Source organism: Pyxicephalus adspersus, chromosome 2 (assembly GCF_032062135.1).
Source record: "Pyxicephalus adspersus chromosome 2, UCB_Pads_2.0, whole genome shotgun sequence".
Classification (NCBI taxonomy): Eukaryota; Metazoa; Chordata; class Amphibia; order Anura; family Pyxicephalidae; genus Pyxicephalus; species Pyxicephalus adspersus.
In genome coordinates, this window is record NC_092859.1 from 82,832,574 (window position 1) to 82,849,192 (window position 16,619).

The following is a 16,619-nucleotide window of genomic DNA, read 5'->3' on the forward strand; positions in this document are numbered from 1 at the left end:
ATACCTGCAGAGGAAAAACTTTTTAGTAGTCATTCTTCCTTTGTACAAGCTCTCTACTGCCCCTAAATTACAGAGTCCCCTGCTCAAAACAGCTCTCCTTCCCTTGGCTGGTATTGTTACCCCCTTGGATCAAATGATCCAAAAAGCTACTGCACAGGCAGATTAGGAACAAACCAGGGCCCTAGAAAATAATAAACATGGCCATAGAAAGGGTGAGGTTTTGGTGCCTCTTGTTTTCAGATCTGTTCTCAGTACTTGAATAACTTGTGCTCTGGGTCTCAAATAAACAACATCTAGAGAAAGATCATAAAGCTGCAGAATACGCATGTACGAGGTGGTTGCAAATAGGTGGGAAGGGACCCACAAAATATACGAAAAAGAAAAGTTTTCCCTTCCTAGTCCTAAACTAGCATATATTCTAATAGAGGAAATTGCACCCGGCAGGGAGTGTGGCCCTTTTCTGTGAACGTCTTGATAAAGGAAGATTCTCAATATATGTGGACTATTTCAATGGGGCAGCTTAACGGATAAAGGGTTATCTTTCAAAATGAGAAACATGACATCTTTTTGTATGCCCGGGTTATGCAAGAAGAAAGAAACCCAGGCAAGTGCATTTTAAGTAAACGACCATATGCCACTTCAATTTGTTGATCAATTTCAATCCACAAACTGATGTTCACAAATTTTTAGAAATGCATTAAAAAAATTAAAATACTTGATCCCCAGGCAAGAGATCGTTAAACAACTTAAATTGATTCAAAAATGAGCACCTGATAAAGGCCACAACATACAGCTAAAAACTTGTAAAGTAAAAAAAAAAATAAATAAAATAATCTATCAGCTAGATAAAAGTAAAAAAAAAATAAATAAAATAATCTATCAGCTTGATAAAAGTAAAAAAAAAATTGGCAGGTACTAAAAATTGTGATTTTGAAAAAGAAATGTGTTTGTGTATGACAAACAATATACATATATCACACCAATTTTAAATTATTGGGGCTATGGCAGTCAAAAATTGGCCATAGCTACTTCGATTTATGTTTTGTGAACTGTTGCAAAGCAATAAAGTGCGTTAGAAGGTATAGCCAAAACCATATACTTTACAAACTGTTTATGGAGCTATTCTGAATGATTCATGAATTTTAAATTTAAAGGATAATATTTAATTATCCATGTCATAGCACTAATCAGACACTTCACCAGATAGCAACGAAATGGTAAGAAACTCTGGTAAGGGCAAAAGTGAATTTATCTGTTTAAAGATCTGCAAAACATGCTATAAATAGAAGGAAAGATACATAAAACCAAAATATGCTTTGGTGCTATTTAAGTGGACCTCTCACTGTGAGATTATGTAAACGTCTAACGCTGACCTGGTTACCTGATTGGTGTTCTGATCCTTTGCCTTTAATAATTTCTGAATCAATGACCCAGAATGAGTATAAATCTCAGGTGTTCAGCTAGTTGTCACTCTTTGCATGCTTGTTTCAGCTGTTTCAATTTACACAATCTTTAGTTGGTTTGCTTTAAAGAAACACTGTGTAAATATATACACAGAGACATGTACTAAAGACTTTTTTTTCTGTACAGAATAAACAAATGCACTGGAATTAACTATCTCCATTTACACTTCAAAACACAAAGCTAAATCAAATGTTCTTTAGTAATCAAACTGTAGTTTAGTATTATTAGGAAACCATATTCAAAAATGTATAATTTAGGAAGTAAGCCATTATTTGATGCATGTATAGTCAAATTTAATTTTAGGTAGAATGAGAAAGTCCAGTTCTTCCACATTCGGAGACCTGCTGTTTTTTTTCTTGATCACCGTTCACAGACACACAAATGATGGGTAATTCAAAATGTTACAGTTGTCACCACAAGAGGAAAGGAAAACATTTTTAACAGGGACAGCTGTTTCAATGACAGCTGTCTTATGAGTGAAAGTCTTTATGTTGTGGAGAATTTGCTCTCACATCCAGTTGTCCAGGATAGAAAGAGGTGTACCCAGTGGTACACTGGGGTATCATTTATTTATATTTTTACACCATTTGAAAACTGTTGTGCAATACCTTTGCAGCTTTAACTCTTATTTAGTCTAGGACAGGCATATCAGAACCAAAAGGAAACTGCAGGCCAAACAGAGGACAGAACTACAGGGGTCCACATTATGTCTAATAAGTGTCACACATACGATTACATTACTTTACTATTAATGTGGTAAATACTGAAAGGATCCACGCAACATAATATAATGTATTCCGCTGTAAAAACTGATGTATAGCCTATCAATATGAGCTTCATTCAATTTAGGTTTCCAATAAAGACCATAACCCACCCGTTTAACATGCCCAGGCTAGATACCACAGTTATTCAGTGCAATCAATACTTACATGCGTTATCTCCACTAGGGGGTCGGTAAAAAGAAAGGCCTAAAGATATTATGGCTGCTATTTCTAGTATAATTAATGTTACATCCTGTAATGCTTCCCATACTAACTGAAGAAACGTTTTTGGCTTTTTAGGAGGTATAACATTCTTTCCAAATACTTCTTGCCTCCTTTCAAGGTCTGTCAGATTTCCATTTAAACCTGTAATGAAAAAGGGAAAAGAGAATAGAGTTAGAGACAAATTTTACAAACTAATATTAATACAATGTCAAATTAACAAATTACTTTTAAAGCGAGTCATCACAATGACAAAATAATAAAGAACATCAAAAGCAAGGAATATAGGATCATATTAAGCCAGTGTCCATTGAAATGCAACAAGCAAACTTATAATATGTATTGTGTAAATGCTTGTTTTCTAGCTTACACTGACCAACCTGATTTTTTAAATTTGATGACTAACTTTTTATATCAACTATATTCATCCCTACCAACATTGCAAGTGTCTCGATATGTTCCTCATTTAACAACCATTATGTCTAGCATAACAGCAGTGGATGTACAGTCAACAGAAGTTGTTCAAAAGGCCAGGAAATCTAATACAAAATTACATTCCAGGGGCATTTTCAGACCTGATGTTTTTACTGCTTGAAAACACAAAAAAAAAAAAAGAAAAAGTTAACATTGGACCGAATAGGTCCATTCATTATTCCCATTTGACGGGCAGCAGGAGAAACATAACGGATCTGAGTTTGCAATAAGCATATCCATGAAAATGTAACAAGTAAATGAGAACAAAATAAACACTGCCTGTTATGCTACGTACACACGCTAGATTTTTCTCGTTGGAAACAAACTTTCACAAACGACCGAAAGATGGATTTACGAGCGCTGCACATACAGTGCCGTTCTGTTCTATGGGGAGGGGGGAGAATGATGGAGCGGAACCCTTTCGCACTCTCCTCCTTTCACTTCCATTGAGGTCGCTCATGAACCCGCCAGGACTGATTCTGCGGCTTGTTTTGAAGGGGAATCATCTGACATGTGTACATAGTAAGTAGTGGCCCATAGTTTTGCAAAGGTCTGCAACAGAAGCACCACTGGAATGAGACCTATTTCAAGAACAAAATTTAGAAGTGGCAGTCAGATTTCATTTTATTGCACTGATACATGCAGAAAAGACAAGGACGAAATTTATAAATAAATCTGCCTAAATTTAATTACTCTGATCACTGCTCTGGTTTATAATTGCCTTTCTATGCAACAGAATTAAAACACGTATCCACATCAGCTAAAGTTTGCAAGAATTACCCTGAAATTACTAAGCCCATAAGTCAGCTTTACTATTTGACAACTAGTATTAAAGCCAAACAAATCATTCCCTATCTTTTCTTGGTAGAATTTTATAGAATAAATTTATTATATTATAATTATATTTTTTTATTATTTTAAAAAACATGAAGTACAGTCACCTAATTGGTGGTTCTTTAAATTTTTGAATAAACCAATGTATGTCGCATTTCAAACCATCCTTCACCAAGCTCGACTGCATGGCATAGCAGGTGCACACATTAATAAAGGACCACAAGGCTGCTGCTTTTCTAATGTAGCATTATTACCTGCAACATTTGTATCAAAAAAGCACCACTGTGACAAAATAGTGAAAGTGTTCTAGACCTCCTCTTACCACCTAAAGACTGTGCAACAGTAACTATGAAAAATTATGTGAATTAGAAAATTAAAAAACGAGCAATCCAACATGTTTTTTTTTTTTTTTTTTTTAATTTAAAAAAAGACCCTATTAGGAAGTGAAATTCTCTCCAACGGCCCCTTATACTACAGTAAGACATGCCCTAATCCTCCCCAACTCTAATACGAAAAAAATGGATACAGATAAACTTTAATATTACAAAAATAAAACATTATAAAGTGTAATGTATATATGAACAATTTTATTTATATAGATCTTTTTGTTTTGTCTTGTAAAATGCAACCAAGTTCTACTTTAAAACTCTTTGATCAGGCAGGGCTTTATTGCAGATGATGATGTCCCTTCAACAATAAATATTCTTACTGCCTGATGATTGTCCCTTCTGTCAAAATTTGCTAAGCTGTGAATGTGGTTGGCAGCAGGTCGCAGCAGGACCAAATGAACTCCGGCTCCCAAGTGAAGTCACCCTGATCCTGCCGATCAAGGTGGTTGAAGATTGTAATATAGAAGAGAAAAATAGGACAGTGATGCCAATGACAGAAAGGGAAAGGTTAGTATCTGCTGGATTTAACGCTGCTTTAGGGAGCAGTAACCTGTGTGCTCAACTTTGTTGTTTGAATAATGAACAAGAGTAGAAAAGGGCAGATAAATGACAGTTTAATGTTGCAGTTCTGTATTTTAGAGTTTACCAAGGCGAAGATTTTCAGCAGTTCTCCTCAAAGAAAACTTGGCATCTACAATAAATGCTACTGGACTTTGTCTGATAATTAAACTTCTTTAAAAAGGAATGGAATATATTCACTTTGTAATGCGGTGAAAATCACTTTGCAAAAAACACCTATTAAAAATTCACTCTGCAAACATTCTTCACAGAATCTGAAAACTGCTTAAATTAGCAGATCTGTCACTATAACAGACAACAGTTCCTTGGTCAGCTTTATAACGGCACAGCAGGCTGCAGGGGTCCAATTCTTTAACATAGTGGGCATAATAGAGTAATAAACATTGTTATGCAGACACCTAAATATATACACTAGTACATGTGTAATGTGTTAGACAATTGGTTCATTTCTGGCTATTGGGAGGAATTTCATCCCTACAGGTAGGCTAAAAAAATAATTGGTTATTGTATCATAGGTGACATGAGGGTGCAAACTGCTCATTGCTCAAGGAACCCCGGCAGCCTCTGGAGGAACCTTGGTTGAGAAACAAAGGTTAGGAGTTAACCATAACTAGTGACTCAAAGTATTCCTCTAATGCTACTTTGTGCAGGGATACATAATGGAGATAATAGAGTGTTTTCACCTTTGATTCACCACACTTTTACCCAAGACATTCACTTTTTTTACCATTGGATACAATCACAAAATTTATACCAATGTCCAATTAGATTCAATGCAATTAAATGCAAAAGTGATTAAATGCAACAAATGTTTAAATTTGGGCTAAAAGTTGCATGAATCTAGGAAAAAAAGCATTTATTGACAGGACACTTGTGTTGCACAACCGTGGTTTATTTTTATGTCCAGCGTGTGTATTTGAGTTTGTATGTGTGTTTATGAATGAGCACTTTTTAGTCCCAATTTTTAAAAACCTTAATGTTTCAAAGTGATTTTTTTCTTTACCTTATTGCTAAGCCAGGACCAAGGTGGGTTGTGTGCAACAAAGGTTGTGAGAAACTGGTAGAGGATATCAAGTTCCTTGGGAAAAAAACTTTTAGGGCATAAAGACTAACTTCTAACAAATACAGGCCTAACTAGAAGACTGGACAAGCCTAATGCTGATCAGATACTGAATGAAACCTTTTCCACTAACCTTAGTTACATGGGAACATTACAGTGTCTACTCCTGCAGCTACAGCGAGATGTGTGCATGCCTACGTGCAGCCAGATACATGTGTAACTTGGGCAGGACATACAACTGTACAGGTCTCATGTACAGCAAAAATCAGGCAAACCATTATGCAACGTGAACTAATAAAGACACAACATGGCTCAATAGTGCCAATCTGCAAATACAACACATGCAGGGAGATGCAACAATAATTAGAGCTGCCATCATTATAGCTGTAAAGTGGTAAAGTAGTTCTATAACATCAAAACATTTTGGGTGGTAAAATTATTCTATTGCCAATATATTACATGCATTACAACTTTACAATCAGCTGCTTTGGCTGGATATTTACCAACTGCACTGGCCAGTATTTTTGACAGGTCATTGGAAAAAACAAAGGATATTGTTAAATTGGTAAAGACATTACTGAACATTAAATATTTAACAATGGTATCTACCTTTTCAAGTGGAACCTGTGTATTCATGTCAATAACAAGCTGCTAGTTTACATAGCACATAGAAAAGGCATGTGTGTATTTTGTAGATCACATCGTAAGTCAAGCAGCAGTCAGGAGAGGGGAGGAGAGAAAATGCATGTATATTTTACATGTATTTCTACATCCCCACACGGATTAGCCATTAGACATTAAAATCACCCAAAATAACGTATGGCCTCCTTGTGCCAAAATAGCAGCTCTGTCTCATTGAGGTACATATCTCACAAGACCTCCGAGGGTGTTCTGTGATATCGGGACCAAGCCGTAAGCAGCAGGCCCTGCAGACACTGCCAGCCTGCCTTCTTTCTAAAGTGAATTCTGCTGCAATCTGTTCATCAGGTAAACAAACAGATACCTGGTCACCCACATTTTCTAAAATAAACTATTAGTCATCAGTACGGGTACATGGTACATTTCTGATGCTCCTATGACCATTGTTGGAAGTAAACGGGTCAGCATTATCACTCTGACTAGGCTGCGGCTACGCACCTGCAAACCCTGCAAGCTGTGATACATGTGTGTTCTGACATCTTTATCATTGCCAGTATTAAAGACCTTCAGCAATGTGTGCGGCAACAGCTCTTCAGTGGGATCAGACAAGCTAGGTTCCTCCTGACACTAATCAAATTGTGAGCAGTACTAAATTATATTGCTTAAAATAAATACTAGAGTGTACAGCTGACTACAATTCCGGAATAGGTGGCTGCCAGAAATAAATGAACGAACTTCATGTGCATATGCGGAAGTAACGTCATTCTAGCCTAGCCAATCTTGCAAACCTGGACAGCGAATAAGTGAAGATGCTGGTTCAGGCAATGAATTTTAAAAAAATGTTACCAGGAAGGTAAGTTTAGTTTGCTACAAAAGATACATTGTCTGTCCTTTCTGCAATAGACAACCTGTCTGCTTATAATATTTTATTTTAACTTTAGTTCCCCTTTAAAGGCCAAGGATCAAAACACAAGCTTGGTAAGGTATTTTTTTTTTATGTGAAGAGCAACAGTGTACCTTGTACTACCAAAAAAAGCCACAAGCTAAATGTAACATCATGGCCAGGGTGAAGTCAAGGACATGAACCGGACCGACCTGTACTCCAGGTTGCCAATGGGACCAAGAAAACCTGTCATTCTGCATAAGCTCATAACAAAGCTTCTTACATGCAGAATTTACATCCTGATGTGAAACTGGTTATAAGCAATTTCCCACCCTGAGAAAATTGTGCAGTGTTGAAGATGGCAATTCAACAACAGGAGAAAAAGTATAGCCTTCAGAAGTATCTGCAGGAATTGAAGCACCATACACCATTTCCAGCAAAGAGTGAGGATCACTCTATGAAATGGGCATCATCTATCATAAAAGTAACCTGCAGCATATAATGAATGAATGAATGAGAAACATAAAATCTTGCCTAAGTGAGCCAACAGACTGCAGAAAACTATACTGAGTTTTTAATGGCACATAAAAACTGCTCACTGCAGGTAGAATTTGAGCCTTTTAGATCACGGCAGAGAATGCAGTACTCTACTCTCTTCATATTCTTCAACCAATCCCCTGCAGCAGTATAATGCAAATAGTCAGCATCCTGGAAAGTTAGTAGTATAAATTAGGTTGAATGTGTAAAATGGGAAAAAATATAATTGAAGCAGTAAGACATGCAGCAGGTAGAACATACAGAAGGTGGCAGAACAAAAGTTCTACATATGGGACTGATTAAGCCAATGGAGCAAGGTAGTGGGGGGGCAAATGTTTCTGACCCCTTTAACTTCAGCCTATTATGGAAAGCAAGCAAATAATCTGACACTAAACACTAACCTGTCAAATCACTATGACACAAGTGAGCCACATAGCCAGCAAGGTCTGCATGTGCCCCACACACATTTTTACCCCATACATCTACAGGCACCTTATGACATAGGGAGGAAACAATTACACTAACAAGCATAAATGTACAGAAAGGCTGCATCTTTTTTGTGACTACTCAGTTTCTATGGTAACTGTAAGCTCAAAAAAAATTTCCACTTTGTCTGCATTCTGTTTGCTTACTGTTGAATGGAACATTCCCAGATTTTTTTTTTATTTTCCTCCTTTGCCTTATTCTGCATTGCTCAGGATTTGCCCAACCGGGGATAAAAATACTGCATATGTGAGGAGTGAAGAATATTACGAGTAAGAGTATCACCTCATCTACAATTCTTTTGGTACAAATGAACAGTTTTGACTTGTAGTGGTGTCAGGAACACAAAAGGGGATTTTTTTTCTTTACTTCCAGGGTTAAGCTTTAGGACCTAAGAGAGGTTACAAAAGTAGTATGAATGCATGTACATTGCAATTTTATCCCCAATGCCTTGCACACTGGGTGACTAGCGAGCTATTGTTAGCACTGACATCATCACTGTAAAATGAAGACCAACATTTTACAATATAGCAACACACAAGATAGTGTCTTTTTGGCAATCTGTGCAATGTACATTGCATGCAAAGTAATTCGGCAAACATTACAATATAGCATGACCATGCTAAGAGATGAGAGACAGTCATAAGAAGAGGAAAAAACACACACAGTAGTAAAGTCACTGCAATAAACGCAAAGGTATAAGCACACACATTCTTCATTTTACAAAGAATCACTGAATACATAAAAAAGGATTGCCAGATTATCAAAGTCCTGCTAAAGCAAATCAGTAGTTATCTCCTTGGCACAGCTGTCTGGCCAACATTTAGGTTGGTTTTATGGTGGGCTACTCCATGTTGTCTTGTACACCCATGAGAGCCCAGGGTAAGAAAAGGGCACTGTGGAAACAATGCTTAATAATCAGGAACTTAGAAGATGTTCTTTATGACAACACATGTACTCCCCTATGGTGTACACACAACAAGAGCACCTTTTGAGGAATGTTAAATATGTGATGCGCTATAGAATTTTCTGACCTCCATCACGGAAAATTACATTACACATTGCTTAGTGTGTTTAGTTTGCCATAAGTTTGTACAGTTGTATATAGGGAGTTTAATCTAGGTGATAAAGTGACCAAAAAAAAAATCCTGTCACTGTGCCAAATTCCAAGAAGGATTGCTTTGCAATTTGTGCATTCTCATTTTTGACATAATACAATGGGTACCATTCATAAAGTGCAGTTTCTGAAGCAGGGTTGTGTGGAACCCCAAGGTTTTTCCGAAGGTTGCTAGGGGTTCCTTGAGCAATGAGCAATTTGTAGATGATTAAAACTAACTGTAGGTTAGTTTTAATGACACGAATTGCTTATCTGTAGGTGTGATAAGACAATTGGCACCTATCCTATTTTTAATATAAAATCAACATTTACAAACAAACATGTACAAAAGTGAAAAGCAGGGGACAGTGGAGCTAGGGATGGGATCGGTAGGCTACCAGTGGAATTGTCTCCTCAATCAGTTCCAGCACAACCAAGTTGTAAAGTGGCTCAACAGACTACAATAGTATAGGCATCTTGTACAGTTCCTTATAACCCAACACAGGTCAACTCAAACCACCCGCTTCCTCCCGGACAGAGATCAGCCTATTTCCTATAAGATATTACCAAGTTACTGCTACTCTCTCCAGCCAAATCCTACACAGGAAGATGTGGTAGATGACAGTGTAAATCAGCTGGGGTTTAAGGCTTATTGCAGAACAAAAGGCATGGGCAGAAGGAAGAAGTGGATACTGCACAGAAGCAGACCTATGTGGGAGAGAGCAGAGTGCTACAAAAAAAACCATCCAAGTCTAACTGCACCAACCATCTGTTAGCAGCTACATTAGGCCGTTCTCATTTGTCAGCAGAGGTACACGGGAACAGCTGAATTATGGGATACTGGTTGAATCTAGTGGCCAATGGACAACAAGCTGCTAGGGGTACATCTCCATCTGAAATATCTCCAGGAGTTAGACAATTCCTCTTACACCACTCGCTGCTCCTCATTCTGTGAATGCCACCTCTACATTGGTATCCACAATACCATCTGAACCCAGCAGACCCCACAGAGTACATTAAGCTGTTCGAAGGAAAAACCCCATACTGTGCCTAAACTACTCTGCCTTGGTCCAAGATGGCACATGGCTTACCCCACAAAAAAACTTAACCAGGTATGATGACAAAAGGCCCAAACTCTTGGCATCATTTTGGCTCGGACACCATGATGCATGTGCCTTGTCTGGTTCATAGGATTAACAGTAGTTTCAGGCTTCCTAACCAATTACTCAAACTTACAGCTGCTTTTGGCTAAGGCCAGCAAAGTCTGCTTTCATTTTGGCAGTTTTATCCAGCCACTGCTAGCTTGGCATATGTGCAGGACCAAGACAAACTAGAATACAAAAAAGACCCAATTTTTTTTTTACATCTCTTCGCATAAAAAATTCAACCTTTTATATGCTGCAGTGCCTGTTCCAGCAACAGAGACCTTGTCATGGGCTACAAGATTAAATACATGAACATTAATGACTCCATTTGGTTTTAAATAATTCACTCAATTAGGAAAGACTACAAAACTAGGATGTGTGCGCCATTTTTTCCACTATGATGAACCAACAAAAATGCCCAGTCACCAGTAGACATGTTCACAAGTCTGCATGCAGAAAACATTTTCAGGGCTCAGTGAACATGGGTATCAGGAGGAGGAAGAGCTGTCATTCTCCCAAAATCAATGCAAGTTAAGCAGTACCCAACACCATAGGTGTAGAAAGATTTATTTAATTTTAGTATATTGGTCATTAGCACAAACTGAGGGAACACAGATAAACACTTAACAGAGGCTCTAACCCTATCCCACTGTATTCTAAAATAAAATTTCCTTGCAAATGTGTGTACAGTGACAGGCAAAGAATAGCAATGTTGAGGAATGTAAGGGACAGCATGCAAAAGGTCCCTGGAAGCCCACACATTGGGAGACAAGTATAAATTCTGTTGCAAAACTAAATCTTTTTTCAGGTCCCTTTCGCTTCCAGTTCTTCCAATCTAGCCACAGGTAGCAATAAAAACCAATACAGGGGTTCTACCTCTTCCTTACTCTTCAAAAATAAAATAAATAGGGGGGAAAAAAGAACACACACACACACACACCCTTTGCTGTACACTGAAACACACATTATTTCTTACTGCAATGCACAGAACCATATACACTGTGTATTTTGCTAAAATTGTGCAGATCTATTTTTCATAATTAAAGGTGTGTTGGCAGCCTATTCAAAATTAAAGTGTTTAAACCCCTAATATCCTGCGCTGCTGCACATCACAATGTTGTGGAGTACAAAAACTGATGAGGCTTTACAGTTTCTTTACCTTCATGCGGTGAGGTCTTTAATCTACTACATAGGCCGTATACATCTCCACAGCATTCCTGAATTTTCTGTAATGCATCGGTGGATCTTAATTCCATAAGGGCCCGAAGTTCTTGAAGAGTGATCCCAAAATCTCCTCCATGATTTACTTCATTTATAGAGTTTTTTACACCACTGTATGCAACTGAATTGTTCGCCATTTCTGCCACAATCCCTTTGGGCAGACAGGTGGGCAGAGAAGGTCAAAATATCCAGCTGGGAAGGGTCTTCACAGCTAAACGAAACAAAGCCTTTTGTGGACAACACTATATCAAGTGCATTGTAAAGAGATATTCAAAAAGCTTGAAGGGTAATTCCACAGATATGTCCCGAATACTGTTCCATGGTAAACGTCATTATTTCAGAAAATTGTATCCAGAATACTCTAAGAAGAAAAAAAAAAAAAGAAAAAATACTTTATTTCAAATGAAAATGACTAATATAATCAGATTGTAAAACATAATCGTATAAAATACATCAAATATATCTAATACACTATGGTCTACCGTTAATAAAACTGAACTCCAGGCAAAAACAACTTGCCCGTTTTATTCTGTTATACCTCCCTCTTCTACAAAAACAGGGGACCTTCACACTCTCATTCTCATTCTCTCCAGATTTACTTTGGGTGCAAGGAAAGTCAGGGTACAGCATGTCCAATTCACAGATATGAGGTGGCATCCGTGCCTCCCATTCCTTCTGTCTATTCATACAACTAAGCTTGTGGCTGTGTATTGTATGAATGAACAGGAGAGGCATGAAGGCTGCGGACTAGCAAACTGGATGTATTAGACCTGCGGCATTTAAACTTATGTTTGGCACGGAAGTATAGAAGACAGACACTATTTCTTGCAAGTAAACACATACTTTCTTTCTTAAGGTGTACAATGTACGTAAAGGTACCCTGGTTTGGTGGAAGACAGAGGTAGAATAGATTGAAAACAGGCAAGTTGTTTCTATATCGATAAGTGGAGATGTGCAGAAAAAAACCCCGCACACATTAAAATATTGGAACATCATGCAGAATAATGTTAAAATGTTTAAAGTTAGCCAAGTAATTATGATGTTCTAAGAACTTGACCATACAATTATCATTTCCAGATATTTATCACATAATTCTATGCATATATGTAAAATATTAAAAACTATTGGTCGGTCTTCAATATCTAATTTCAACAAATCAAAAGTTTTTTTTTCCCCAATACAAGAATTTTCTGTACGCAAACATTAGTTTCATCTTTTACAATAGAAATATGAAAATATTGAAGAAAAGTGCCAGAGCCCCAAGACTGCAAGCCTCTAATGACAACCTCCTGCAAGCATGTGCCTAATTTAAGTGGACCTATTTTGGGCAGAGGATGACAAACACCAAATGTCTTTAGCTTAGCCTGTAACCCTGCTATGAAGGAACAGAAAGACAAGAGATTCTTATGCAATAGCTCCCAGTTTAACCCCATATCATATTCTGTCCAAGAAAAGAACACTTGCTATTCATTCTTTCAAAAAGCAAAATAAGGGGGATACTGTTAACACTCGAGTTGTAAACAAGCACAGATTCCCTGAATATTGGTTCGTTTTAGCCAAGAGATCAGGCTTGAATAAAAGGCTTTGATGGATGTTTAAAAAGCCAACGGTTAAGTAATTTTAAACCACTGCCTGAGATTAAGCTTCTGCTGCTGCTATTCTCTGCTAAGCATTTGACCTTCAACTGCACATTATCAGCGGCGAGCTCCAGCATAAGAAATGGCTCCCTAAATGATTATCTAAGGAAAGCTTCTTGGTTAATCTAATTAGTTCATCTGAGGCCTGACAAACCAATGTAGTATGGGGTTACAGAACATAGCAAAAATTACAGCAAACTCAAACTGTATATGAAACATGGCAGTATACCAGCAATATGTTACAAAATAATTCAAAAGGTAATTTGCTGAGTACACACCCAAAACCTATAGGTATTGACACTAGCTGCTGAAACCAGGCAGATATAGAGGCAGCCAGGCATAGAGCCAGACAAAATATTATTGTAGATATAGACATTAAAAGAGTAGGTTATCTACAATATGACCTAGAAAAGGATTTAGGTGTTACAGTAAAGTATTTTATCTTACGCCACATTTAAGGAAAAACACAAAAAAATATCCGCATAGAAGTGATTTATAAGCATAGCAAATACAACTCAGCAATGCAACTTGGCAAGGATGAACATTTAGTTCACTTTATATTTCAGCAGCTGGGAAGAGGGGGAGGGGGCACTAGAAATCTACCTAGATCCATTTCTGATACAACCAGAACTAATTGTACTCCAATCAAAACTTTTCTATAGCCAAAATTTTTTGTGCCAAATTCCCTTTGGGATTTTATATTGCTTCTGCCCACCTGCTGGGGGAAGGGTGGGATTCCCCCATGGTAATCACATAAATCCAAAAATATTACACTTGTCATCAGAACAGAAATAGAGAGGAATCTTCCAATGAGTATCAGTGACAACTGTTTGACAGGGAATTCCTTTTGCTTCCTGTTGCAGCTACGCCAGGAAGTAAAGGAACCTAATAAAACACAAAGACATTTTTTAAATAAGAATTTAATTAGAAAAAGAAAATAAACATATATTTATCAACAATGTCTAGTCTCTTAGCATTGCCATTCTGAACTATACATGGGGTATGTTCATTGCTTCTTGGTGCACAGTTGGTGCTAACAATACTACGGATGCTTGGCCTTTCCTGGAGATTTTTGCTTTTTCCAGAACCACTATAGTAATTGCCGTTTTCACCAATGCATATTGCCGGGACCTTTTTCATCAGAATCATGTTAAATAAGCACAATAAAAAAAAAAAAAAAGAAGTTTATGTTAAATTTGCTGCAACTAGCTCTTTACAGACATCCAATGATGAGTAGGAACAATATAATGTAACGTCACTTTATCACAGCTTATAACAGATATTTCAATGCATGTTTTTGGGAGAACCTGTACCGTAATAGTAATCAAACCAGGCTAAGAGAAAAGCTGTTTACTACGGTACGTTAATGTCTACTCCAAGTGGGTGACCATTTGATGATGATATTGTTTTCAGACTTCGGTCCTATACCTGTTTCACTAACAAGACATCTACGTGCGGCATAGGAACATGCTTACTTGGCTGGTTCTCACTGGCTGGAACCATAGGACTCTCTTGTCTTGTTAATTTGTGAGAAGAGATTGAACAACACAGTGTTCATGATGAACATCCCCACTCATAGATCAAAGTTCTGAGTACCTGATGGCATTTCCTTGGGCGAGTACAAAGTTGAGTACAAAGTTGATGCGTATCTAGCTCTAAAAAACACTCGGGTAACCCCCTACTTCTTCCTTGGTCTCTCCACCTGTTCCTAAGCAAAAAATAAAAGTGGCTGTGTACAGCTGCTGCAGCTGCACTGGGAGTTCAAAATGAGTACATTTATTGTGTTAAGGGAAGCCTGTTTAAGAATCCCACATATAAATATAAATGTAAATATTCAATTAATTAGCCTGTCTTAAGCTTAACACTTGCCTACACATTTTTTTAATAGAATGGAAAAAGGAAGAAATATCTAATATCCTGAAATGCCAGAAGTTTATTATTTCTAATAAATATTCTGCACCTAATTAAGAGACTGTTCTTTTCCACCTGACCCCATTTTTGAGATAGAAAAGAGGGGGGGGGGGGGGGGGGGGGTTTGGTTTTTACAGCATAAATATCTGCAAGAACCAAATGTGAAGTAATTGTAAATTGAAATTGTTGTAAAGAAAGAATAGAGTAACTGCATTTATACTATAGAACAGCTTGACTTTTAGGAAAAGATAATTCTCCCATCACACACCCAATTAAAGTCAGTAATACTCTTATATTTGTATAAAGAAGAAATAAAATATAACTCCTGGCACCATAACCAACAGGCCATGTGCAGCGTTAGCTAAATGTTATTCTTGGTATGGCGTGTTCTGTCCATACAACACCCTCTATGATTCTGTAAATGTACAGTGTTTCAAGTTGTGCAAATCTACAGTAAATCTGGTAGCTCTAGAACATCTCACCCTGTTCCACTGGGTTTTCAGAGCTTTATTTTTTCAGATAAAAAGAATGACTCAAAATCAGATTTTTTTTTCCCAATTAGGGGTTGTTACAATGACTGCCACACTATAGGCACAATAGAAAGGGAGATATCTGGACATACGTCACCAGAAGAAATGTCCCCATGAGAAGACACTCCGACATGTTGAGTTTCCCACCAATCTCACCTTAGTAAACATAGCTGCTATAAAAAGTCTGGCAGAAGTGAAGTTTACAGGGAAAGAAAACATTTAAACAATTGCTAGCTACTCACTGGCAACCCTACAGTGACCGGTTGTAGTCTAACTGCCGAGCACATTTGATATTAAAAGAAGATTTCTAAAACCTAAATAGGCATATTGACCAGAAAACATGGCTTAAGACACAAATTATATCAGCACCTATAATAAAAATTGTTCTCTACAGGAATGTCATATAATGCTTGAGATGCCCCACTACTCCAAAGTAAATAAATATCCCTAAAGGGTATATTAAAACAACCAAATGATTTTTCTGGGAATTGTCAAAATAAAACCGTTATATTGCAATAAATATAATGCTCTAACAAGGCCAATATTTTTTTTTTTTTATTATTAGTTGTTTATCTAAGCACCGAGTATGCTACAGGAGAAGCTGTACACGGCAAGCACATGGCATTATAAACTATATGCATTTTATTACTAGTGCAAAACATCTAACATTGTCCCTAAAGACTCCTTTTCTTTATATTTCAGTCTCAGGGGTTTAGAAAGTAACTAGGTTGGCTGCGTCACAAAGAACCTCTTG

General features: G+C 37.3%; 1 protein-coding gene across 2 annotated transcripts in view; it reads right to left on the reverse strand.

The window, feature by feature from the left end:
* The window catches only part of ATP2B1 (ATPase plasma membrane Ca2+ transporting 1), a gene marked incomplete in the record, with an annotated part of 70,462 nt that overhangs the window by 40,577 nt on the left and 13,266 nt on the right, over positions 1-16,619 (reverse strand). The window contains 2 exon segments of one of the 2 annotated variants that reach the window (XM_072401233.1): positions 2,394-2,591; positions 11,726-12,148. In XM_072401233.1, the coding sequence (XP_072257334.1) occupies positions 2,394-2,591; positions 11,726-11,924 (397 nt within the window). 2 annotated transcript variants of the gene reach the window in all.